The sequence below is a fragment of the Hyperoodon ampullatus genome, assembly GCF_949752795.1.
Source record: "Hyperoodon ampullatus genome assembly, chromosome: 15".
Taxonomy (NCBI): domain Eukaryota; kingdom Metazoa; phylum Chordata; class Mammalia; order Artiodactyla; family Ziphiidae; genus Hyperoodon; species Hyperoodon ampullatus.
In genome coordinates this window covers 49,861,537-49,888,975 of record NC_136928.1, presented here as the reverse complement: position 1 = coordinate 49,888,975, position 27,439 = coordinate 49,861,537, and the positions used below count along the sequence as shown (strand labels likewise).

Here is a 27,439-nt window from a genome sequence, read left to right as displayed (position 1 = left end):
AATTGCTGAAAATCAGGGAATGAAGAGAAAATCTTAAAAGCAGCCAGAGGAAAAAAGCCATGTTACTTACACGTAAACAAAGATAAAAATCACAGACTTCTTGTCAGAAACTGTGCAAGCCAGGAAACAACCTTCTAAATGCTGAAATTAAAACAAAAAAACAAGGGACATCCTTGGCAGTCCAGTGGTTAAGACTCCGTGCTTTCACTGCAGGGGGCATGGTTTGATCCCTGGTCGGGGAACTAAGATCCTGCATACCATGAGGCACGGCCAAAAAAAACCCAAAGCAAAACGGCCATTCAACCTAGATTTCTATACCCAGTGAATATATGTTTTCTGAAAGATATTCTGAAACATCTGATCACTTTTCTCTGACACTGCTCATCACACTCTTGTCCAAGTCACCATGATGTCTCACCTGAAATATTTCAGAAGCCTCCTAACTTGTTTGCATGCTTCTACACTTGCTCCCCTACACATATGAGGTCATCTCACTCCTCTTCTCACAACCTTCTTATGGCTCCCATTTTACTCAGAGTAAAATCTGAAGGCCTGGCCATGGACCACAGACCCTACATGATGTAGTCCTTGGCTATTGTTCTGACTTCACATTCTAACACTCTCCCACTTGACCTTCCTTCAAACACTACTCCAGCCACACTGGCCTCCTTGCTGCTCCTCCAGTAAACCATGCAAGCTCCTACTTAAGGACCTTGCACTTGCTGGAATACTCTTCCTCCAAGTAGCCACATGGCTTGCTCCCTTGCCTCACTCCATGTCTTTGCTCAAGAGTCATGTCATCAGAGACCCTTTTAGATTACCCTATCAAAAAAAGCACCTCTCTTCCATCACTCTTCATTATGTTACCTTTTTCTTTCAGTAGCATTTATCACTGTCTGACACTTACTTATTTGTTGGCTGACTGCCTTCCCCAACTAGAATGTTAGCTCCATATAGCAGGGACTTTGTCTGCTTATTCACTTTTGTACACAAAATGTGAAGTCAGTGACACACACATATACACACACGCACTGCATCCATACCTCAAGTTTGTTCTAGACTCCTTGATGCATAAAAACATTTTGGTGCCAGTTCAGGGGAAGGCAAGCCACTGGTTGAAAGTTCAACTCTAACCACAGGCTGCCCTGCACATAGCTCAAAGGGGCTGGGAGGAGCTCTAAACGACATGTATGTCACTTCAGTAGCACCACTCTGTGGCTGGAAACCCTGGAAAAATTACAAGGGAGAACAGCCAGTGCCTTGCAGATGCTGGCTCATTCATTCACACAGAGAATTGGGCCTCTCTCTGCTGGGTCTGCATCAGCTCTTTCCTCTCTGCTCAGCCCTAGGGAGAAGGGAGGGTCAGGAGCTGGGATAGAATTGATCAGAGTACTCAGCACCAAGTTGAAGCTAGAGTGCCCTTCAGCCATAAACAGCTATAAAAGAAGAAAAACTTTTATGGAAAAACATTAAAAAAATATGTAAACCAGGGATTTAGAAGAAGGTGAAGGTGATTTCTAGGGACAAAGACGACATGAATTAAGGTCATTGCTACACCCCAACCTCCATTGCATTCAGGCCCTCCTCTCCCAGTGTCTTTCTCACCTGCAGGGCACAGGAGGCTGCCCTCAGCAACCTCTGAGCAGGGAGGGGAGGGCTGCCCTGCTGAACCCAGCTTTGGAGGAGGGGCTTTCTCCCCCAGCCTCAGCCTGACTTCACTTCCCACCTCCTGTGCACCTGCAGCATCCTCATCCCCCTTCCTCCCATTATTAGATGTGCACACAAATCTCTGGATGCATCACAGAGATCCCCAGGCCCATGGTCAGCTCAGCCCCTTTCCCTGGATCTTCATGTGTGATCTTGATGTCAAGAAATGGGGGAGGAACAGAGAGTGAGAACCAAGATTAGTGGGGGTCACACTGAGTCCTGTTGAGTGCTGGTCACTAGATCCTGCCATTTGGCTCCTGAGAACATCTCTCACACCTTCTCTTCTCCTTTCCAAAGGCCACAGGATCCCCGGCCCCTATCCCTAGCCCTCTCCACCCAAATCACTCTGCACACAAATATTCAGCATAAACACACATAAACAAAACAACAAACATTTACTGACCCTTGGCCTATTATGTGGGGTCCTCCCCACAACCCCATGAGGCAGACATCATGGTGAGAAAGATTTGTACACAGCTGCTAAATCAAATGTGCCAAATTCTACTCTTTGCTCAAAGTGTGTACACCACTGGCTATAAAATTAGAACTATCAAATATCATGAGCCACTTAGAGCTCATGAAGAAACAATACGCATTGGCAATCTTTTGAATGAGTTTGGAATCACACAGCAGTTCAGAGATGATATTTCAAACTCAAGGATTTGCCACCTATAGAGATACATAAGCTCCCCATAAAATGAAGGGGACAGCTCGTAGTGGGCTGATTTAAATGTTCAAAGTGAACAGCCAAAACAAGGGACTTCAAATTATCTGGTTGTTTCCAGGCAGTCTAGAGACCGGCAATTTACACTAACTAGATTGCCTGATTTAATGGCATAACTATATAGTGACTAATCAGCCAGAATCCTCTTCTCAAACACTTATCATCACTTTACAGTCTTGCTCAAGAACATGTAATGGCTCCTTATTGCTCCCCATGTCAAGTCTAAGACGTTTCTGCCCAGCTTTCAAGACCCTCTGATACGACCTAAACCTATTAAAGCAGTTTTACCTGTTGCTGGTCCTCAACATGCCTAAGGCAGGCTGGTCCTGACCTCACTCACACTGCTCCCCCAGGCCTACCCTGCAACCTGAGAGGTGGCATCAGACACGCTGGAATGAGCAAAGGATTTGGGGTCCAGCTTTACCACTCACTGTGTGATCTCAGCCAAATTATTAATAAAAACACTAGCTCATATTAGAGTGCTTATTAAATGCCATGGCCAGATGAAGCACCTACATTCATGGTCTCATACAATTCTCCTAACAACTGTGTGAGATAGGCACTGTTTTATTCCCATTTTATAGATGTTAAAACAGAAGCTTTGGAAGTTTGTTCGTTTGTTCAACAAACACCAAGTGCTGTGCTGTGCGCTGGGAATATAACAGTGGGTGAGGAGACGAGACCCCTGTTCTCATGGAGCAGGGAGTGGCTAGAGGTCAGGCAACAAACAAGTAAATACAGGAACTGGATGATTTAGGAAAGTGGTACACGCTCTAATAAGACCGTAGTGTGAGGGGCAGCGGCTGGGGGTGAGTGGGGGATACTATTATAGTCAGGTAGTTAAAGAAGGCTCCTCAAGGGGTGACATTTCAGTTTTAGATATTGAGGCTTGAATGTGGTTGAGAAGTCAGCCATGCCAAGACCCAGGGAGCTGAACTCCCAGGAGCAGGAACAGCAAATGCAAATGCCCTGAGGTCTAATAAGTCCAGTCTGGACGCCATAATGAGTTGAGCAAAGGGGAGAGCAGTACCAGTGAGGCTGAGAGGAGGCAGGGCCAGGTCACACAGGGCCTTGCATGTCATGGTGAGGAGTCAGATTTCCTGCAATGGGGAATCACTGGCGGGTTTCAAATAAGGGAAGAGCTTGACTGATGTATACTTTTAAAGACCTCTTTGGCTGCTGTGTGGAGAAGAGGTTGTCAAGAGGCAGAAAGGAAGCTGGAGGATTGGTTAGGAGACTGATTTAGTTGCCCCAGCAACATACAGTGGTTTTGATCAGAGTAGACCAGTAGTGATGGGCACAGAGACACGGGATGAAATTGGAATGTATTTTACAGATTGAGCTGACAGGATTTGATGATGAATATGGAAAATTAGAGAGAAAGAGGAATCAGGACAGCTCTTCACGATGGTGCCATTTATTGAGATGAGGAAGACTGGAACAAAGCAGAAACCAACAGTTCTATTTTGGTCTTTTTAAGTTTTAATACATATTAGAAATCCATGTGGAAATGTCAAGTTGGCCCTTGGACCTATGGTCTTGAAGCATAGTGTGGAAGATTGGGGTTATTCTTCTGGAAGTCATCAGCAGATAGGTGGGCTTTAAAGCCATGGGGTGTGAAGGGGATCAGAGGATGTGACCCCAAAATATGCAACTTTGGCATAAGGATTATTTTGAGCTGGAGGCAATAGAGAAACAGCAGACTCAGGAAAAGCTCTCTACCCTTCCCCTATCTGCCCAAAGGTAGGGTATAAATTTTCCTTTGTGAAGGTGTCCCCCTCCCCTCAACTATACCAGGAAAGAAGAACTCTTAATAACCAGAGACACTTCTCACTCCACGACTGCACAAATTGGAGTCTGCACAACAAACCTTACTAAAATAACCCTTACCTTCCTTTCCCCCATATATTTACCTTCTCACAATATACCACTCCTAGAAGCCCAAACCCTTTTGCCTTTGCCTTATCACTTCTCCACAATTTACTGCTTTTTGTTAAAATGGTATATAAGCCTCAGGCTTAACTGCTTCTTTGGATTGTCAGTTCTTTTCTATGAAGCCCTCCATATGCATACATAATAAGACTTTTCTCATGTTAATCTGTTTTTTGTCAGTTTAATTTGCAGTACTCCAGGTATAAAACCTAAGGGCATAGAGGAAAAAAGTTTTCTTCCCCTACAGGTTAAGTGACATTGTCTGGAGAGAGAATCCAGGGAGAAAGGTCTAAGGACTGAATGTGGGGTCCTCTAACAATGAGAGATCACACAAAGGAGGGGATCAGTGAAGGAGACAGGATAGCAGCCAGTGAGGGTCAAGGAGAGCATGATGTCTCAGAAGCCGAGAGAAAAGGATTTCAAGGAGGAATGGCCAGTGGTGTCAAATATTGCTGAGTTGCTGAGTAAGATGAAGACAGGGAAGTCATCACTGGATTAGCAGAAAGGAGGCCATGGGGGATTTTATAAGAGCAGACTCAGTGGAAATATGGGGTAGATTCTGGATTGATGTGGATCCAGGGGAGGAAGGGAGATTTTGACTACCCTTTGGAGAAGTTTTCCTGTAAAGAGGAGCAGAGAAATGGGGAGGTAGCTGGAAGGTGATGCAGGGGTCAAGGGAGGGGTCTATTAAGAAGGAAGAAAAGACAGCATTTTTGCATGCCAATGGAGGACAGACTGACAATGTATGGGGCGGGTCATGGCAGAAACAAGTCTTTGAGAAAGTTGGAGGGGATGAGACCCAGTGAAGCAGGCATTTGAAAGTGGACAATCTGTCTGCTATCATAAAGAAGCAGCTCCACATGATGAATGGATTTGCGGTTGTAAAGATGAGAGTCCCTGTCTGATGACTTTTATTTTCTCAGTGAAATGTGAGCAGAGAGTGAGGGCTATGGGAGGCTGGAGGTGGGAAGAAGAGGGATAAGTGGTGAACTGACAAAACAGGCAGGTAGTAGGAGGGTCTGCCAGCATGGAGTGTCCGGCTGGTCCCCAGGGTCACTAATTTAAAGTTGGACCAGTCAGCATGTTTGCATGGTTTTCTCCAACCATGTGTAGCAGCTTGGGTACAGGTAAGGAATAGGTGGAAAGCTGGCATTTTGATGGTACCAAGTTGGGGACAGGGACACAATGCAGGGAGAGAGAGAGAGGCAAGGAAGTTAAGGATGCTTGCAGAGGGAGTGAATCTAAGCTGGATTAGAAAAGAAATGAGGGCCCAGAAAAGATGATGGAAACATAGTAGGGGACTGCCCATTTGGAGTCCAAGGAATACTATATTGGGGCAACAGAGGATGACAGCTGGAAGGATGGGAGGTGGTGATCAGAAGGTGAGCTTTGAAGGCAGTGCAGTTCACTGGTCATAGCAAGGACATGGGTAGAACAGAGTACCTGCCAGAGTGGGACAGAGAAAAACATTGCTGCAGGTGAGACGGTCAAGGAATGTGAGGCCCGGGTCTTGGATGGATCACGCCTGGGAGACTGGAGAGGGGTGAAGAGGAAGGCAGTGAGCCAGGCTTCTTCAGTGAATGAGCAGGAGATGTTCCCTGGCAACCCCACTGGTGAATGACAGAGCTGAAATGCTAACCCAGGCCGGGGCCCTCAGCACCTGTGCCTAACCACTACACTGCACTGCAAACTGTCTCTTGGTGTTGCAGATTTCTTCATTCTTAAAATGGAGACACATACAATACCCACCCGCCTGGCTGAACAATGCACATCGAGGAGCTTTTTTTTTTTTTTCTTTGCGATACGCGGGCCTCTCACTGTTGTGGCCTCTACTGTTGCGGAGCACAGGCTCCGGACGTGCAGGCTCAGCGGCCATGGCTCACGGGCCTAGCCCCTCCGCGGCATGTGGGATCTTCCCGGACCGGGGCACGAACCCGCGTCCCCTGCATCGGCAGGCGGACTCTCAACCACTGCGCCACCAGGGAAGCCCATCGAGGAGCTTTATAAGGCACTTTCCGTACATTGGGCATATGCTCCGTCGGCTGGACGGCTCCAGTGAACCTGGGCAGCTCGTCAGGACAAGACACACCACCCACATTAGCTCTTGAAACACCCACTTCTGAATTGCCCACTGGGTCATGTGTATTGCTCGCTAATTCGACCAGAAGCCCTTGACTTTAGGCACTGGGCTGCCTCAGGGATTTGGGGTTTGTGTGAAGGTGGCAATGGCAGTAAAGGGGACTTGATGTGGCTGCTGGGTTCCTGACATACTGGCTGCACGTTGCATCTCACTGTAAATGCACTGGTGTGCCTGGCTACATACAGAAGCCCCGGAGTGAATACCTTTGCACATTGAAGCTTTCTTTTACAAAGTGAATCATCATCTGATTTGTAAGTGGAGATTTTCGTATTTTACTTTTTCTTAAACTGGTGCCTAGGTAGAGATGAAAATCTTGGAAACGGCCAATTATTCAAATTTATGTTCTTTCCACAAATACTCGTGGAGCCCCTCCCATGTGCCAAGCCTGATGCCAGGCACTGGGTGATGGAGCAGAGAACAGGAGAGACAGGTTCCCGGGTGCTGGGAGGATCAGGCCCCGCAGTTTCACTCAACGTGGGCAGAGTTTTGTGTTTTCCTTTCCCTCTCTGGCCTGGGCTGTCCCTGAAGCTTTTCTGGCAGGTCATGGTGTGAGCAGCTCACCACGAGGTGCTCAGAATTCAGAACACTTGGCAGCAAGGGAATGAGGTCGTGGCCATTTGGAAAGGATTAGGGAAAAGTCACGCGGAGTGCGATTTGGGGCTTGTGTTTATCTCAACTGTAACTTTCCAGAAAGCTGGGACACCCCATTCCAATAAAAGCTTCCCCAAGTATTTTTAGAGGCATTGTGATGGTGCTGGGCTGTGTGGATGGGGTGGTTTTCTGGATTTGTGGAATTGCATTTAGTTACTGATAAAACTTCTGTCCAATTTGTGAGCCAACATCTGGTTTCTAAGGGGTGTGCCATGGGCTGGTGATGGAAAAGGTAGAACTATTGAGCCGAGAGGCAGAATTCAGCAGGGCTTCCTTGTGGCTGGAAGCTGCGGCCAAGGCCAGGGCCAGATGGGGGCATCTGGGTCGGTGGGAGAGCTGGGGCCAGAAGCCTGGCCTCATTGTTCAGAACTGAACTTTTCCCACCACTCCTGGGGCTCTGGGGGCTGAGGCTTAGAATTGTCTGGTTTGGTTTCAATCCAGTGATTCTGCCGGGCCCCAGGCAGGGTAGGACAAGGACCCAGCTGACTCAGAGAGCCACGGAGACAGCACTGTCCGCCAGGGGAGCCCCAGCCAGAATGAGCTAGCTGTCTCCTGCACACCTGCCAGGCGGGGAGGGAGACGGGGGTGCTGGGAGGCTCCTGGAGCCCAGCCTGGGCCCAGGTTTTTCCACTCTCTTTTTATTATTTCCAGCAGTCCAAGGTTTTCAGTTACTCACACTCATTTATTCATTCCATCCATTCAACATTGATTAATCACCTACTTTGTGCCAAGCATTCTGCTCCATGATTTGCAGAAACTACCTCTTTGCTTTTCAATTATCCCCATCTCCGGACACGGTGCCCACTTTACAGCAGTCATTCAATGCCTGGCTGCTGCCATATGGCTATTATTGTCATTAACTGCAGCAGTGACAAGCACTACTAAGACAGAGCTCCTGACCTGGAGGAAGGAGAAAGGATACCTATGATGTTTTGGGTCCGGTGCCAGCCTTTACCATACCTTACCCCACTGAACAGAGGCTGGTATTATTGCCAGGGAAACTGGCATAGAAACAGGTAATGACCACGTGTCTGGGGGCAGTAAGAGGGGCTCCAAGAAGGTCTCGCTCTAGTGGCCTCGTTTGAGCTGCGCCTTGAAGTCCAAGTTCACTTGGTGGAAAATGGAGAGAAAGGGAAGAACATTCCAGGTGGAGAAAACAGCCTGAGCAATGGCCTGGAGGCTGAATGTGCCTGGGGTTCAGGGGTGGGGTGCAGGAGGGATGGCCAGAAGTTAAGAGTGGCTAGAGCTGGGGGTGCACCAGCAGGTGCTTGGTTTCATGCCTTCCCTCAATGTCTGGGTGGGTTTGCCTCCAGGACATGACCTTGGACAGTCCTGAGCTGGCCGTGTGCCCAGACTTTCCTGGCTGATGTGCTCAAGTGCGGACATTCTGGTTATTTGCTTTTCTGGTCCCGCCGCTCCGTGGCCACTGCTGCTATCCCAAGTGCAAGGCTGAGGGCCCTCAGCTCATGAGGTCGTTTCTCTGGGCAAGAGCTTGGTGCAATTGGCCCCCAAAGTTCCCATCAACGGCTCCCAGAGTTGTAGTGAGCTCTGTGTGAAGCACCATGCTTTGCCTGCCTGCAGCCTCCCTCAAAAAGGGTGCAGGGTTGTGTAGGATGGAAAGCTCAGTGTAGCCACTGGGGCTACAAGGAGCACAGCACAGCCAAATCCAAATCCCTAAACTGTGCTTGAGCCCTTGCTGACACCACCTCATATTCACCTCTTCTGCCCCCCACCCCCCAGCAGACCCCAGACTGGGCTGTGACTCTTCTCCCTCTGTGGTCGTGCATGGCTCAGGGGCAACAGAAAGGATGCTATACAGTCAGGAGCCCTGAATCCTCTATCCTGCCATTGACTCCCTGCTGTGTGAACCCAGGCAAATCGCTTAACCTCTCTGAGCCTGTTTCTTCATCTGTGAAATGGGATAATAGCATCCTCTTCGCTGTCCTAGGGTTTGGGGGAGGTTCCTGAGTAAACATGGGTAAAAACACAGTAAACGGGCAAGCACGACGTGTGTGTGTGTGGGGGGGGATGACAATCAGTGAGACCAGCGATGTTTTGGTTACCCTCTTGCTCCCTGGAACAAAGGCCCTGGCTGCTGGCATGGTGGAGTCTGGAGAGGGAACATGCTGGCAGGCCCTGCAGTCTCCCCTGTCCTGCCCTAGGACAGGGAATGCTTTTTCTACCCAGCAGGGGAGCTGAATAGCCCCAGGGTGAAGGGTACAGAGTAAGGTTTGGGCCTGGGGACCTGGAGCAGCACCCTGGCTCCCACCCAAAATGGGGCTGTTCACCTCAGTGCCATCCTGCAGCCTCCTCCACCCGCAGTCCCAACACCAGAGTCGCCTCAGAGAAGCGTAGTGAGGCCTGGCCTCAGCCCCATCTGGCCTCTCTGCTGGTCTCAGCTCCACGACCTCCCCCTAAGCCCAAGCACTGCCAAGAGGCCTCAGCCCACTAAACCAGGATGGTGGGCAGGGGTGTGGCTCCCCAGGGCTCTCCTCTGGGGGTGAGAAGCAGGGACGTACCGTGGGACAGTGGTCTAAACCACCGCTCAGTCACTTGTTCAGTTATTCACCAAACAGCTCCTTTAAAAAGATCAAAGAGCACACACATGAGGAATTATTAAGACCTTCTAGTTGAGGAACCAAAGAAAATGCATTTTAAAAAGCACCCTCCCGGGCCAGTTACGTAACAGCGTAGGACAGCAACATGCCCCAGAGACAGCGGCCGATGAGAGGGTGGCAGATGCCACAGTGCAGGGGCAGCTGAGACCCAGAGGGCTGTATGCAGAGTGGTGGGTCGGCGATGAACTGGGCCTCGGTTTCCCCCCGTGCAGGGTGGCAGCCCAGGGCTCACCCAGGAGGCTTGCCCAGTTCTGAGGAGCTGATGCTTTCCAAGGGTTTGCCAGGCACTGCACACGTGGATTAGCTCATTCAACCTTTGTAGGCGCCCGTGGGGTAGGAAGCATTGTTATCCTCACTTTACAGAGGAGGGAACTGAGGTAAGAGGCACATCCTCTCACTGGGAGCACATGGCTTGTCAGTGGCGGAATTGGGACTGGGACCCAGTCTGCAGAGTTGGTGCATTTAGCCTGCACTAAACTGCATCAAAGGATGTGAGCGAATAGCCTTCCCAGATATGAGAACATCAGAGCTGGAAGGGACCCAAGTGACCCTGGCACTCCCTGCTTTTAGGAATGAAGACACTGAGGCCCTGCGTGGTGACGTGTCCTGCCCACAGCCGTGCCGTCAGTGAGGGGCAGAGCGGGTCCAGGCTGCCAGTTCCTGACTCACTGCTGCGTCTCTCTTCCCGTGCTATGCCCAGTGCGGTCTGGGAACCAAGAATATGGGCGTCACTGGGAGCTAATGAGGAATGCAGTCTCAGGTCCCACCCAGACCTACTGAACTTGTACTTTGACAAGAGCCTGGTGATTTGCATGCACTTTACTGATTGAGAAGCACTGCTCTGTGCTACCCTGCCTTCCTGGTTGGCAATATCTGTTACTGTGATGAATAATGACGTTGTATCCAGACACTGTAAAACTTCAAATTACAAGTTACTGGAAGCTTCATCCTGGAGTCACTTGGGATCTGGGGGAAGTGACAGAGTGGGTCCCCCAGAGCTTAATCCTTCACAGGGCCCTGCACATCCATCCTGCTAGTGAGCTTGGGAGCTTAGTCCTGATCTGGGCTTGCCCAAGCCCAGGGAAGAGGTGACACTCACAGATGGTCCAGAACATCCTCACCAGAGCCACTGGCTGCTATGGTCCCCCAAGAATTAGAGCTGGCGGTTGGCTAGGGAATGGCCTGGTTTAGGACAGGACTTCCTGGGGCCAGAGCCTGACAGCCGTGGTGGCAGCTGCCAAGGGCTGGCTTGGGGTGAGCCAAGGGGCTTTGGTTCTCTCTCACTCTCTACCAGCACCTCTCCTGTACTGTCTCAGTCCCATGGAAAGTCCTTTGCCCTCAGAGCCTCAAGACCCTATGCCTCCCCAAACTTCACCTCGTAGAAACCCTGCCACTGACCCCAGGTGAGATCAGAGCCTGAGACTGCCCAGCGCGCCCACCTCAGCCCCACATTCTGGTTGGCTGGCTGGCAGCCCCTGGCCAAGCCCTGGATCCTGGGAAGGTCAGTGGAGCTGGGCAGGAGCAAGGGGAGGGCTAGGAGACTAGGGAAGACCCTGGGCTGGAGCTGTGCACAGGAACACAGTGGCTTTTTGCTCCATCTCACCTCCTCTGAATCTGAGGTCACCACGCAAGGGCACGGAGAGTCCCACTGTAGCTGACGGGGGTGGGAGCCCTGAGCTCCACCTTCGAACACAGACCTGAGGCTCCCCCACAGCCTTCAGATGCAGCAGGAGCTTCTGCCTGGAGGACCCTCCAAGGCACTCGACTTACTTTGCTGCTCCTCAGATGCCCTACCCCCCTCCCTCCAAGCTCTTCCCCTTTGTCTTTGATGTACTGTTTAACTTTCACCCCTTCTGGGAAGACTGGTATCTGCTCAAAAGAGTCATGGCAGGATCTGGTTCTGTACTTGTCCCATCATTTGCAGGGGAGTGTGTGTGTGTGTGTGTGTGTGTGTGTGTGTGTGTGTGTGTGTGTGTGTCACAGACAGATCTTCAGCAGTATTCAGGAAACTTTTCCAAGGCGGCATGAGAGCTCAAGGACCTCAGAGTCCACATAGGCAGGTCCTGGGTCAGCACCAGCTCTCAGCAAATGCCCCTCTGACTTGCTGTGCAACCTTGAACAACCTCTCTCCTTCTCTGAACCTATGTAAAATGAGGAACAAGGCTAACTTAACCCTCTTCAGGTTGGTCTTGGAGGAGCACTAGGGCTCCTCAGAGAAGCTTTCAGGGAGTACATGGCATCTAAGGAGAGGCCTGATGGGTGGGGCTCCAGCTCCCCCGTTTTCTGTAATAGGCTGCTTGTTGGCTTTTGTTGACAAAATGGTATAAATGCCTGGGGAAAGTTCTGGAGGATTTTTGTGGTGCTTTCCAGCTGGAATACTCTAGAGGTAGGTGTCTGCTCCATGTGGCACAATTCTGGGCCAGTCGAGGCTGGGGTCCTTGGGCACAGTCAGGACCAAAGGGAAGAACCCTCTCCCTCAACTGGCTTGGCCCAGGAGTGGTGGCAGACATCCCTGGGAATGCAGGGGACAGGAAGGAAGAAGGTCCAGGTACCCTGTCTCTGTCTTTGACGGCCGGGCAGCTGCTCCCGTTTTCCTTCCTGCCCTTCTCCACCCATCCAAAATTTCCCAGAGGAAGTGGCTCTCATTAAAGCAAGGGAGGCTGAAGGTGCTTTAGTCACTGACTTGTTCAGGGGTCAGCTCAGCTCCTGGGAGTGAGTGCAATCCTGGAGAAAACCAAGGGAATCTGTGGCCTGTTTCCATGGGGCAATTGCTGGGTAACTGTCCAGTCTCTTCTAGGCTTTGTAGAGGTTGTAGGCTCAGCTCAGGAGAGATGAGACAGTCCTTCACTCTAAAGGGACTGGCCCCAAGAGCCTTGAAGATGGTAGTGTACCCTGACTATCCATTTCACTGCTGGGAATTCAACTAAAGGAGATATTGCATAAAGAAAAGGCCATCTTCATAAAGATGATCACTGTGGCATTACTCACAACAGCCCCCAAATTGGGAACCACACCCAGCTACACAGCAATAGGGGTAGTAAATTACAGAACATCAGTTAGATAGAATGTTATGCACCCATTAAAATTAGTATGTAGAAACATGGAAACAACACTGATAAAAAAATGTTACCAGAAGCAGCTCAGCGCTTGTCAAGTAGTTCCCTTTCTTTTTCCTACAAAAGGTGACAAAGAACTGCAGGGGAACTTGCAAAAATGAAAACAGTTATGTTAGGGCAGAGTATTATGAGTTATTATAATTATTGACTATTTACAATGTGCTGGGTTCAGCGCTGGGTGCTGAGGATGGAGCAGTGAATTAGAATGTATTTCCTTGCTCTCCGTCTACAGCTTCAAATCTAATGATGGATTTTTTTCCCTTAAATGTCCTTCAAAGTTGTCATAGCATCATCTTCCAAGAAAAAATAGCTGATGAGAGAAATAAGCAAGGAAAGGTACTCCTCTCCTTCTGGGTAATGTATTTCATTCCCAGCATCAGAGCCGCCTCCAGCTGGATTACATACATGTCGGAAGAAAACCGAATGTAAATGTGGTAGTGACATTTCGGACTCATAATGTCTAAGTTTCCTTTGAAGCAAAAACATTTTTAAAACTCCATGTTAAAAAAGAAGTAAAAAGTTAGGACTTGTTACTAATCTTGCAGCTGAATAATTAAGTATGCCTAATTCTGAAAGTAGCAAGCTAAATTATGCAGTGCCAAAAGTGACATCTCTTATACCTACACCATCCCGGCTACAGCGGCATGGTTTTAGCTTTATAGCTAAAATATGCTGCCAGAAAACCTAATAAAATGAAGCAAAAATATTTCTGTTTTTATCAAGCTGCCATTTGAGAGAGACTTTTAAATATGTTCTTCCCTATGTGTAAATCTTACAGCAGTTGCATAATTAAAACCCCAGTGGAGAGTTTCCTTTTAATCTTTTCAAAGTAAACCAATGAAACATCCTTTAGGATGTGAGATGATGGATTAATACTCTTTGGATTGTTTGAATATCTTTGAGCTAGGGCCTGACTCCAAGAATACTACTTAGTACTAAAAGAACACCAGCCAGTGTCTTTCTCTTTAGGAGTTCATGTAATCATGGGAGATGCAGATAACAACATGCCAGAGGCGACACATGCATGGTTATGAGTTCTGCTTGTCTTGGATTTTGTTAAATGGAGGGATGAATAAATGGATGTATTTACATTAAAACAAACTTGATTTCAACCCCCTGGGTATATGTCATATAGCATAAATGGCAGAAATAATAATTGCCCAGGATTTCAGTTCAGTGTAAGCAATCAATATGAATAATTTAGACCACAAAGTGGATTTTCATTTTGCTTAAGCTATTCAGACTGACTTTCTATTCAGCCTCAACTACCACTGAACAACCACTGGCAAATCTTCCCACTGGGTCTATGTCGTGTGGACAGTTGCAAATTACCTAGCTCCGGATATGGGCCTTGTTCAAGCCAAATGTCGGGACAAATATTCTACCTTATCATGGTGTTTCATCTAACATGAGTACACACAACCACACCTGAATTTTTCTTCTGTGTCTCCCTCTAGCTGAAAGCCCATTCCTGCCCCTTCTTCCCCTCCCCTGCACACACACACACACACACACACACACACACACGTGCAAAAAAAGGCAGAGAGAAAGTGGCTGCTGTCCTTGGACCAGAATTTACCTGAATGTCTCCTACTTGCTAGCATTTCTGTTGCTAACCTTCTTGGTACTGGCTCTTGCCTTCCCAGCTGTCTAAGACTTACCAGATGCTTCTAGTCTGTCTGACCTCTAAGATGTGTCTGATCTTTCAAGTTTTCTCTGGACTTAATCAACTGTTGGCCTGACCAACAGACCAGTCCTTTTGCTCAGCCCTGCTGCAGTGTCTGTCAGACACATACACAGATACACACACACACCCCCGTTATTAAATACTTCAGCCTCAAACAGGAATGTGCCCACCAATTATATCAATGAAACTGGTAGAATAAACACTGCATCACTTGGATTCTGGACCCAGCTGAATACATAATGAACTGTGACCTGAGACACGTCCCTTAACGCTCTGAGCCCCATGGGATTGGACCCAAGGACCGCCCCCCCCGTTCCAGTCATCATTAGTGAGGCTAGCCAAGATGTGGCGCTCACGATCACTGCAATCCAACTGCCCATGTTGGAATATGCTTCAACCTTTGTCTTGTAGAATAAGCTTTAACCTGTCAACATATTAGCACTTGGGGCCTGATATACACAATATATCATATTTATGGGATGAATGAAGAAAGGGTTTTCTACACTGAAGTCTAGTTGAATCACTTAGTTGGGTCTGTACAATACAAGAAAATGTCCACACTGCTGCATGGACCATACACACTGTGATATGCAAATAAAACTGAGTGCATGCTAATTTTCCTCTTCGCTGGATGAGGTGGCAGATAGAGAATACTGACTGCCCATTTTGGATTCAGCTTTGGCTCCCTGAGCTGCAGAATCCATAAAAGCACCAGTAATAATAATTTTCTCTGAAGACTCAGGGCATTTAAGGGAAAGGAACTACATAAACAGAAGTGAAACTGACGTATGTAGGTCTTTACTTAAATCTCATCCAAGTACATTTTGCAAGAGGAGCCTGAAATAAAAATCATGCTACTTCAGGATTCAGCAGAACTTATCTGACAGAAGTGACCAATTTGAACCACTGCCCCAGACCACATCAGCAGGTGGATAACTGACAGAGACCCTGCTACTTGTGTGGCTCTCTTGGCACCTCTGCAAAGGGGCTAGTTCAATGCTGAGCTGTCCACTGGCTGGTTCTGGTCCTGAGTGCAGCTCTTCTCAGAGATAAATATCTCCCTGCAGCAGATTTTGGAAACAATGTGCTGGGTCATTTGTAACACAGCCACCAGCTTCAGCATAGCCTCCTACAATGCTTGCCTACATCCCAACACACAAATCAAGAAAGAGAACATAGTTTCTTTCTGCTTGACTAAAGAACAGCCAGCCAAACACAAATCAAGAAAGAGAACATAGTTTCTTTCTGCTTGACTAAAGAACAGCCAATCCTGCTCGTAGATTAAGGGCTCGGGCTTGGGACAATTTACCAACACCCTGACTTGATTTTGTGCAAAGAACTGACAGAAGCTGTAGAAGCCATGGCTGGGCAGTGAATGAAGGCATTGATGGGAGATCATCAGAAAGGCACAGAGACCACAGGTCACTGGAATGAGGCCCCATTTGGATAGACTCATGGCCTGTAGGGGAAGGGGACACTGCTACCACCTTTCCCTTAATCTGTGGGTTCCATTAGGAAGCCAAGGTCAGAGCACACAGCTGGGAACGAAAGGCTATGGCTGCCCAGTATGTGCACAGGTTGCCTCTAGGTGAAAGCAAAAGGGTGTGTTTACAAGAGGAAGAGCATAAATCAATAATGAGCTATGAACACATGATGTCATCTCCCAGGACTAAGCATCTTTAGTACTTTTAAAGCACTTAAAAAAAAAAGAAAAAAAAACCTCTAGTTGCTATAGCAACTTGATGCAGCTCTTAAAAGGGGATTTTTTTTAAGGGGGTCATTTTATATCTTCAATCACCATAACAACATGATATAGCTTTTAAATGGTATTTTTATCCAATTTGTGTGTACTTTGGACTTGGGCCACATTTGCCTTTTCTATTTAAAGTCATCAGATCAAACATGACACATGAAAATTCATTGAAAGGAAGCCCTTTCGTAGACTATACATATACACTCAGAGAGCCATCTCTAGCTGCTCATATTCTGCACATGGATGCAGTCTTTCTCTCTGCCTCCCAGCAGCCACCTACAATGGCTTACACTGGTCAGTTAGTCCATTCCCCCGTCTCTAAACTGGCATACCAATCCAGCCCAGAACCCACCCACAGAAGGCGTGCGGTGCAATCCCTCACCTCTCAGCCCAGTGAATCCAGTCCCCTCCTCCAAAACTACCACCGGGGGATAGTGCTTTGGGGTGACTAGAGGCATGACCAGCCAAGTGCCTTCTTCCACCCTGGGACTGGAAGCAGGAGATGAGACACAAAGTCTTGCCGAAGTGAAAATCTTGTATTTATTCTGCACTCTATACAGTAACGGGAAGAGGTCTGTTTCACGTGACACCCAGGGCCCAGGGAAAGGGGGGGATGGGGAAAGTGGGTGAGAGAATAAAGAGAGGGACAGGGTGGAGTGGGGAGCAGTGATGGCTCCACAGTCTCTACAAGGGAGGCTCAGAGGAGGGGCGAAAGAAATAGGGGGGCTTCGAGGAATAGTTACACAGCATTTTTTGCACAGTTGCAAATCATGAACTATTTTACCAAAAAATAAGAGGAAGGGATGATGGAAAGTATAGAGAAACTACCCCCTGCACCCAAGCTACCCCCTTGGTGCCACTATTGGTTGGAAAAGATAGCAAGGTAACCAAGAAGAGAGGTCAAGAAATTGGAGGGGAAGTTGGAAGTGGGGAGGGGGGAAGTAAGAGGAGAAAACCAGAACCAGAGCGGCTGAAGTCCTATTCTCCAAGTCTAATGAGGTGGTGTAGACTGTAAAAAAAAAAAAAAAAAAAAAAGATGCTAAGGAGATCTAGGGATTCGTCTGGGGAAATGGTCGCCTTCCCCAGGGTAAAAGGGCTGGAGGACTCTGAGGGAAAACGCGTGTAAAAGAAGAAAGGAGAAGAGGAGGGAGATAACAACGCTGTGAGTGGAGAGAGGAAGGGCTTTCCAAATCACCTGGATGAGGAAACCGAGGACTAAGGGGCGTGAGAAATAAGAAGGAAGCAGCAGGCCCCTGATACATGTTCTCCCAAGTCCTTTTTTAGAAGCCAAAACTGAGGCACAAGCTGTTAGGTCACGCAGTTGGCAAGTGCTGGAGCGCGGGCGGCCCCCGGTCTGCCCAGAGCCCGGGTAAGGGTTCTCCCCGTTTGGCCTCTTTGCCAGGCATTCACCGCTGGGTGCGCGCCAGAGATGGGCCTCTCAGGCCACCTCCCGCGCCGAAAGCCAGTAAAGAGGGAGACCGAGCAGGAGGAGGGGGACGGGTGGGGAGGAGAGGGCGAAATGAAAGTAGGCAACGGGGCCTCAGAAGGGCAGAGGGAGCCGAGGGACGCGGCTCGAGCCCCGAGCAGTGGAAAGGGCGGCAGGTGAAAGACGCGGAGAGGAAAGTCGCCCGCTGGGCGCGCCGCTCACCTATGGTCGACACCACGGTGCCCACGAAGTAGAAGGCGCCGGGGAAGTCCCAGCGCGGGCGCAGCGCGTCGGCTCGGACGCCGGCTGCCAGCGCGGCCTCGTAGTGCCGGAGGAAGGCGCGCAGCTCCGGCTCGGCCACTCCGTGCGCCGCGCTGAAGTTGCGCAGCGTGGCGCCCCAGCGCGCCCGCGCCTCCGCCTCGCCCGGGCTCTCGAGCGCCGAGAAGACTGTGGCGCCCGCCACCAGGTAGAGGCCGATGAGCGCCGCCAGCAGCACGAAGCGGCCCGTGTCCTCGTTGAGGTGTGAGCGGCGGCAGCAGCAGCAGCAGCAGGAGGGGCGCGGCAGGCGGCGGCGGCAGCGGCGGGGCGGGGGCCGGGGGCTGCGGGAGGACATGGTCCGGAGCTCAGCCCCGGGGCCGGGGCGGCGCTCGGGGCCCGGGCCGCGACATCCCCCCCGCGGGAGCAGAAACGTGAGGATGGTGACCAGGGGTCGGGGGCCGCCGCGGAGCCCCTCGCCGCCTCCTCCAGGGCCCGGACGGCGGGGCGCCTCCGCCTCCTCCTCGGCGCTCAGGCCGCACACGGGTCCCGCGGCCCTTCGGGCGCCGGAGCTGGGGCGCTCCTCTCTGCGCCCCGACGCCTGGCCGGCTGCCGCGGCTCCTCACCCACCGCCCTCGGGCGCGGGGGTCTCAAGGTAGGCCCCTGCCGCCTTGTGGCCGGCGTCCACGGGGCCCCGGGCCTCATACTCCTCTCCAGACAGGCCGCGGGCTGCGGGCGGGGCGGGCTGTAGAGCCCGGGCGCCTAGGACAGGGACAGGAGAGCAGGGCACGAAGAGAGACCCCGGACGCGTCCCATGAGACGTTCCCGGCTCAGCGGCTCCCCGGCGCAGGCTCCGTGGGCAGTCCAGCTCCCGCCCCCGGGCTTGAGCTGGCGGCGTCGGCTTCGGAGCCTCGGAACCGAGCTGAGTCCGGGGAAGCGCTCCCTTTCCAGCTCCAGCCGGAGAGCCGCCCGGCACGGAGAGGCGGAGCCACCGGCGCCCTGGGCGGGGTGTTGGGGGGTGGGGAGTAAGGAAGGGAGAGAAGGGGTGGGGAGCTGGGCTGCTGCGACGCCTCCCTGTCGTTCTGGCTGCACTAATGCGGGGCACCGAAGCAGGTGTCCGGACTGCGGTGCTGGCTACCACGCCGCCAGGGAACACCGTCCAGTCCCTCCCTGCGCTTCGGCTCCGGAATCCCTCCCTTCTGTCCAAGCTGCCGCCAAACTTTGCTCAACTTGATGTTGTCCTGCGGTCTCAGGTGCTGGAGGCCGAAAGACGCTAATGCCCTGACACCGGGCTCTCCAGCTCCAGTCCGAAGTTTAAGTTCCCTGTCGCTCGCGTCTTCTTCCTGCATCCATCCACAGCGCCAGGTCTCGGAGGGTTCCTTTGGGGAAAAGATCCCGCTTAGGAGAGGGGAAAGGGCCACTCGACTCGGGGCGACCGGAGAATGAGGGCGTCTCCTCCCTCTCCCGACCGAGCGGGCGGCCGGCGTCAGCACCGCGGACAGCGCATCGGTGCCGCAGCCGCCGGGCGGGCGGCGCTGGGGCTGCGGGGACCCGCGGCGCGGGACGAGCCGGTCACCCTGCTGCGCTGTGCTTCCCCAAACCCCCGGTTTCCCTTTCTACCTCCCTTGTGTCCCCTCAACCCTTAAGGCAGGTGCGGTCGCGGAAGCGGAGTGCTGACAGGGAGGGGACGCTGCGGAATAGAGACGGGGGAGGAGTCAAGAGCGAGTAGAGGACCAAGGTGCCACCGGAGGAGGAAGCGTTCGGGCCCACCGGCTGCTGGATCTCCCTTCGTCACCCCAACCCTCTGACCCTCCGGTCCAGGGCGGGGGACGCTGGATAAGAACCTGGCTGCGGCAGGGTGGGTAGAGGAGGTGCAGGGAGAGCCCACTAGCTGGCTCCCCCGAGGCCGGCGGCGGGAAGGCTGGGTTCTTGAGCGCTGAGGAGGGTGTGTGGGGGGGTGTACATCGTCGCCCCCTCCGCCGCGTGGCCACAGGGAAACACGGCGGGGGGCTCGGCCCCAGCGCGGGAGCTTCTCCGCCTTCCGCGGGCCGCCTTCGCCGGGATCTCTAAGTTCTGTGTCGAGGAACGTCCTTGGTACAGACAGAAAACCGTCCTCTTCTGGCAGCCAGCCCCTTCTCCGTCCGTCCCGCTTCCACAGGAGAGGGGGACCCTGATGACGATGAGACGATACAGATAACAGAGAATGATAATTATGGAGGCTGTGCTTAGCTACGCTAGGTGGGTGAACCGTGACTAAATACAGAACTAGCCCCCCACCCCAAGTCTCGGGCGGTCTGGTCTCCACAGCAGAAAACACTCAAGCTAAGGCCGACCCAAAGTAGTGGCATTGTCAGTCCCCTAAGCGTCAGGGGACTCCAAGTCGTTCCCGAGCAAGCCTCCACCGTTCACTGAGCATTTGAAAGCCTGGAAACCAGGTCCTTCTGACCGCATGCCCCGACCTGGAGACTGGAGGGCAGGGGGTAGGGGTGGGGTTTGGGCAAGAGAGCTGTCCAGAAGCTGAAAGGCATCTGACTTCAGATGTTGCTTTACCCAAACCAGGGCACATCGGAGGCTTGGATCTTCCTAGACGTTCTCCTCCAGTTTATGGACGGAGCCAACTATACTCCCCTTTGTGTTAGGGGAGGGCCCAATGGGAGAGGATCCACCACTAGCATAGTCAGAACCAGCCTTACTGGAACTGGATGGCATGTGGTTAACTTCGCAGTGGTCTTCTGAGAAAGGGGCAGGGGGAACCTCTGTGTGAGGGGGAGAACATTTCATCCACTGAGAATATAGAGCCCTCTCCTTTTTCTGGAGCACAGTGGGAGCCTTATGTAAACACAAATTTTTGCCATTACAGACTATTGTTACTATTGGCAAAATGCACTTCAACTACTCTCTTCAAGCCTTTGCCTCCCCTGGGCTCACCACTGGTGTCACCCCAGCCTGTTCCCCCATCCCTACCATACCCCCATCTCTACAAGCCCCTACCATACCCCCATCTCTACAAGCTTCTGCAGGCAGGGAGGACAGCCTAGCCGTGGGCCTCCAGGGCTGGATTCCACTTGACTGGTCAGCTCTGACAGAAGTCCTAGAGTGTCATTCCAGGAGTTGGCCCTGGAGTCTCCAGATGCAGCTGAAGGGCATTGCCAGATCTCTCAGTGGTTTTCTTTGCCCAGACTCCCAGGTCAGGGACAGAGTGCTTTGCTGCAGTGTTCTGTGCCTCTGGACCTGCTCCTTGCCCAGCTGGCAAAGGACCTGCCTTGTCCTCCAGCTTGTTATTCTAGCTTGATTAGTAGCAAACCCCTGGCATCAATCTCAACTGTGAATGACCTAATCAATTTATATAATAGGGAAATGATGAGTTCCCTGAACATAGGCTCGGGTCCTTTGGGGAACCAGTGCCATGATGAATGCTGTTTTTTTGCCCACTGAATCCATATAAGTCACTGGCTTCCAGCTGGCTACCCTCAAAGCTTTTACCTCAGCCCTGAATTGCTGCAACAGCCTCCAAAGAATGGGGGCTTGCTATCACAGATGTGTCCGTGCTTTGGTCTATCCTGCCTGCACCTGCCCATCATTGCCCTGATCATGTCCATTTGATCTGATCCTGTGACTGATGTCCCTAGACGACAGTCTCCGATGGTTCCTTCAAACCTATAAAAATTTAGTCTCAAACACTTGTGGCTGCTATTCAAAGTCCTTGATGATGTGATTCCCAATAAATCATTCTAACCTCACCTTCTACTACTTGCTACTTATCCCCTAAGTACCCCGTACTCGGCCCAGTCACCAGCACTTTGCTTATGCTATGGCCCTGCTGGAGTGTCTTCTTCCTTCTCTTCTTCTCCAGCTCTTCATACATGCAGCTCAACTCAGGTTAGAACTTTTTTCTTCCAGAAAACTTTTTCTTTGTAGCATATTTTGACCCAATCACTTTGACTGCCATCATTTCAGCTGTGGATCATTTGATTCTGAATGTCCTCAAGAACTTCAGACAAGACACCAGAGCAGGTACAGCCTCTCTGTGTCTCTGCCTGTCTCTGTCTCTCTCTCTGTCTTTCTGTATTTTGTAAAAAGAAAACACAATGGCAGGAGTGTTAATCAGGAAAATTAGGTAGGGTCAAGTGCAATCAATTGATGATTCCACTCCTAGGTATATGTCCAAGATAAAAGAAAACATACATTCATGCAAAAGCTTGTGTGTGTACGTTCATAGCAGCATTAATCATAAAAGCCAAAAAGTGGAAACAACCCGTATGTCCATCAACTGATGAACAGTTCAGGACAATGTGGTATAACCGTACAATGAAATTTTCAGCAATAAAAAGGAATGAAGTACTGATTCATGCTACAACATGAATGAATCTTGAAAGCATTATCCGAAGTGAAAGAGGCCAGTCACAAAAGAGGACATAGTGTATGACTTCATTTGTATGAAATGTCCAGCATAGGAAAATCCATAAAGACATAGTAACTTAGGGGTTGCTTAGGGCTGGGGGATTAAGGAGGAATGGGAGTGACTGCTAATGAGTATGAGATTTCTTTTGAGAGTCATAAAAAATATTCTAAAATTGATTGTGATGATTGCACAGCTCTGTGAATATAGTAAAAAGCTTCAAATTGTACATTTTAAATGTGTGAATTGTAAAAAAAAAAATACAAATGCAACTAATCAAGCAAATCTTTATTGAAAAAAATGGAAACAGAACTTATCCCAAGAAAAATAATTTCTTTAAAATAAAAAGGAAAAATGGGAAACAGTTTAGCAATATATAATGTCTTTTTTTTTTTGTCTCTTGTACCAACTTTTTATTTAAAGTCCATTTTGTCTGATATTAGAATAGCCACTCCATCTTTCGTTTGGTTACTGTTTGCATGGAATATCTTTTCCCATCCCTTCACTTTCAATGTATTTGTGTCTTTGGATGTTAAGTGAGTCTTTGGTAGAAAAAACATAGTTGGATCATGAGACTCTGTCTTGCAACTGAACTTGTTAAGAATGCCTATGATTGTACATCTGCCTCCTGATATATTTCCAAATAATCAATGAATAGATATATTTATTGAGGACCTACCAGCTACAAAACAGTGTGCTATGAACTGTGTGTGTGTGTGTGTGTGTGTGTGTGTGATGAGCTCTGCTATTCCTGCAAGAGCTTAAAGCCTGGCTGGGGAGACAAGATATGCATATGGGAAGCAGTAAGGACTATGCTACAGCAGATAGAGTTAGGAGCTGACTGTGTGGTACTGATCATGGGAGGTCAGAGAAAGGGGTCTGTGATGAGGGCTGCAAGAGTCCAAAGTTTTGGGTAGCAGGCAGTATGTGGGCTGGTTCTGAGGATGGGTAAGGTTCACATGTACTGGAAGAAAGGGAACATTCCAGCCAGGAGAACTGAGCTGGGTGCAAGAAAGTGAAGCAGGAAAGAGCATATTTTGTTCAAGGAACTGTGGCAAGCAGAGAGTAGATGTGGGTGAGAAGAAAGGGAAGAGTCTCTGTCTTTTATATTCCATGACCTCATTCTCTGACCTCTCAGCCTCTCAGTATGACGTTAATGCATGTAATAACTGACGCTGTGAAACTCAAAGATGAATGCTTTCCTTCCAGAGTGAGAATCAGGTATCTAATATAAATGGACTTGGGCTTAATGAAGACAATTTTATGGCAAACTTTTAGTTTCCCCACATATACCACCACATGGGGTTAGCTGTGGTTGCAGAGGAAAAGAGGGACAGATGTGGAACCTATTGGGTAAACAGTCAAGGGCTCTAGTGTTAAAACCTCCCTGGGCTCCAGTTTCCACAACTGTCTCTGCAAAGAGAATGCACTGTGTCATCTTTATATCAACATGATTCTTAAGGATTAATGAAGTCACTGACACCTGTCTGTTTATAAGGAGCTTGGAAATGAAGCCCAGAATCCTAGGTTGAGGAGTTGTTATGAGGCCACTGGAGACCACTCCTTGCCTCCTAATTTTCTTGTCCAGAAAGCTGTGGGTTTCTTGTCTAAATGTCTCCATGAGTCCTCTCTCACAATGCCAAATCACTTTTTATTAAGAAGTGATTTTTAAATGTCTATTTCAATTCTTTCTTATTTTAAAATCTGATTTTTTGTTCTGTAGGTAAGGCCATACATGTACTGATTTTGTCCCAAATAGATTTTGATATAGCTTTTTAAAGACTGTGTAAGTAATGTATCAATAATTTAGAATATTTGGAAGATTCAAAAAAACAAAAAAGGAAAAAACAAAAATTACTCCAAATTCCATTCCATTATCCAGAGAGAATTACTATTATCAGTCATTTTAATGACTCTCCTGCCTGCTTGGCTGGCTCTATCTATCTATCTACACATACATATTTAATTTTATTAAAATTATGGGATATATTACACACCACTTTAAACTTACTCTTTAACATTATAGGTCATTCAAAAAATATTTCAAATATTTCAATTCAAACATATCTGTGGAGTGCCTACTATTACAGGTACCTGGATTGATTAATGATCATGGAGCTTACATTACTTTCATGTTTTTTGAAAATGTGTGTATATATATATATATATATATATATATATATATATATATATATATATGGAGAGAGAGAGAGAGAGAGAGAGTGAGAGTCATTTGTTGGCATAGTGCCTTTCCAAATGAAGATGTAGCTAAATTTCACATTGGCAGGTATTCCTGGATTTTTAAGGTTCCCCCCTCATCCCTTTCTCCTATCTTTTTGCATCATTCTTTAGTTTCCTATTAAAATATCAATAGATGTTTGGGTTTGGCTTGTCAGTGAGACTGCTAGTTCCCACTCAAATCCATTCTCCACCTCTTTTTCTGCAACAGAACACCCATTTTATTTGTGGTGTCAATGTGCCCACTTAAAAGACTATATTTTCAAGCCTCCTCTGTAGTTAGGGGAGACTGTGTTTCTAGCAAAATATTCTAGTTCTAGCAAAATATTATATGGGACTTTCAGGAAGGCTGAATAAATGAAGATAATTCCATAGGAAAGGGTGCCCTTTTATCCTCCCACTATTTCTCCTTCCTCAGTCATGCATCCTACAATGTGGATGTGATAGCTGGGACTCCAGCTGCCATCTTGTATCCTGAGGTGACCTTGAGGAAGGAAGCCACATTGTTGTAGAGCAAGATGATGAAATGAGCTTGCATAACAGAGAAATGCCTACCTCTAGTCTTACATGGGAGAGAATTAGCCTTTATGTATTAACCCACTCACTAATCAAATATTCTGAATATTCAAAAGTTCCTGACTGAAATCAGTCTGAGATGAGACTTTAGACTTCAAATACTGTGAGACAATCAACAGGCCTGACTCCTGCTTCAAATTTTCGCTCTCATTCCCCAATTTCCCCTCTCTCAGGTATCTTATACCTTATGGTCTCACGATGGTTGACTTACCTCTATGTGTGTGTGTGTGTTTCCACTTTATTCCTACATATTCTTGCAATTGGGGGAGCTGAAATACCAGCAACTTTCCTAATTCAAAAACACTAGGTTACCAGACCCCAAAGCAAAGACAGGGCAGAGGAAGAGGGCACAAGGAGAAAGATGCTTTGGAGTTACTGTAGCTAATATCTCATTGTTTGAATGAGTCATAGGTCTAAGAATATTGAACTGATCTTTAGAGATTTGAGCATTTGTTTTAGCTGGGCAGCTCTTAAAAAAGAGCGTTGAGCCCAAGAAGAGAGAGGAATGGAAGGCAGCATTGGACAGCAGGCAGTTTTTGGAAGCAGTTGTTCTTATAACGAAACCATTGTTCAGATTGTTAACTGGGCTGTGGTAGTGAAACATGTGCAAAGACAAGATTTGTTCATTAGACATCAGTTAAAACTCTTGTGCTGAAGATGGATCAAAGCACAGAGCATCATGCTCACCTTAAACAATTGAGAGGGAAATATGCTCTTTCCCTTGCTAATAGCCCAGTAATGAGCCTTGGTGGGTAGAGATATTGGAGGACAGTGTGGGAGTGGGGGTGATGTCTGGAGGATTGATGGAGGTAGCTGTGGGGATGGGGTGGGAAGAAGAATCTTGGGGACCCCTTTCCTGTATTACATAAGTCAATAGGGCTTCTAGGGGCAGCAGTGCTCCTTGTGGATAGAAGATCTTCTCTACAGATAAATATGTGAATGTGATCAGCCTGCCTTCATCCCCCCCTACCCCCTCTTTCCCTCCCTTCTTTCCTTCCTTCCTTCCACCTATACAACAAATATTTCTGAACCTCTCCTCTGTGCCAGGCACTGTGCTACTAAGGATTCTGACTCATTACAGATTATTTTAGGATGGAGTAGGAAGGAGGGTGGAGTGCCACTGGGGGTAGTTGGAGTCATAGATAAGAAAGCTAAGGCCCAGAGGGACGGTCAGAGGTACTCACATCCCACAGTGCATTTGCAATCTCTGTCCACCCAAAAGCCCACTGGACTGGCTGGGTGTGAAGTGGAGTGTATTCTATCTCTGTGTGGTCCTGGAGCCTCCAGCATCCAAGTTCCCTGGAGCTCTTACCATATATTCAGTGCCCAGGGTCCAACCCAGACCTGCAGAATCCCAATATCTAGGGATTGGGCCTGGGAACTTGTGTGGGCCACAGACTTCCCAGGTGAGCCTACTAGACCCTCGAGTTTGTGGAAGTTGGGCTTGGGCCATTGGATCAATTGAAATGGGCCTTACAGGGTCAGAGTCTGGAAATCTACTTGGCCATAATTCCTGTGTCATGAGGACAGGTAAAAGAAATGCAAAGCCTGCTCTAGGGCCAGCTTCGCCACTCACTGGCTAGGTGACCTTGACTAGTTGCCCTCAGCCTACGGGTAATTATTTGAGCCAGACCCAGCAACAAACATCCCATTCCTTGATGCAGAATCATGACTGTGTCCAGGTATCCTGGATGCTCAGCTCAGGCACAAAGAGGTGATGTCATTAAAAACCTTTCTTATGAGTAATTCTTAAGAGATACCTCTTCAGAGTTGGAAGACATTCCATTTCTATCCCAGACTCTCCTGCCTTGTTGTCAGGGAGGTTCCTGGAAGTCTAGGGACCCAGAGTCAGTCTTTCCCAGGAGCAGAGTCGTGAAAATGTGTCTGTATCATCTCCAGGGCCCCCGAGGATGTCGGCCTGAAGCCCCAGGTTTGCAGGCCCTTCTGTTCAGCCTATTCAGCAGCTCATGCCCTTGTAGTAGAACAGTTGAGAATTGTCAGGAAGAGAGATGAGGGAGAATGAAAAGGGAGACAAAAGGGACCAGCTCTGGAAAAGTTTGCCAGAAAAGTTCCAGTCTCCCCAGTTTGCTGAGCTGAGATGAGAGCCCTGAGTAAAAGCACTGTTGTAGATGGATTACAATCTGGGAGGTGCTTTCTCTTTATATGAGCCCTCATTATGTGATGTGTAAAAAGCATAATATATTGTAACCTGGGGTA

General features: G+C 49.1%; 1 protein-coding gene across 1 annotated transcript in view; it reads right to left on the bottom strand.

Annotated features, from left to right (window-relative positions):
• The window catches only part of KCNK12 (potassium two pore domain channel subfamily K member 12), a 52,857-nt gene extending 34,291 nt beyond the window's left edge, over positions 1 to 18,566 (bottom strand). Inside the window, exon 1 of the mRNA XM_079721439.1 lies at positions 17,977 to 18,566. Coding sequence (XP_079577565.1) covers positions 17,977 to 18,367 — 391 coding nt within the window. The 5' untranslated portion in view covers positions 18,368 to 18,566. The remainder of the gene's footprint in view (positions 1 to 17,976) is intronic.
• Between the last annotated feature and the right edge of the window lie 8,873 nt (positions 18,567 to 27,439).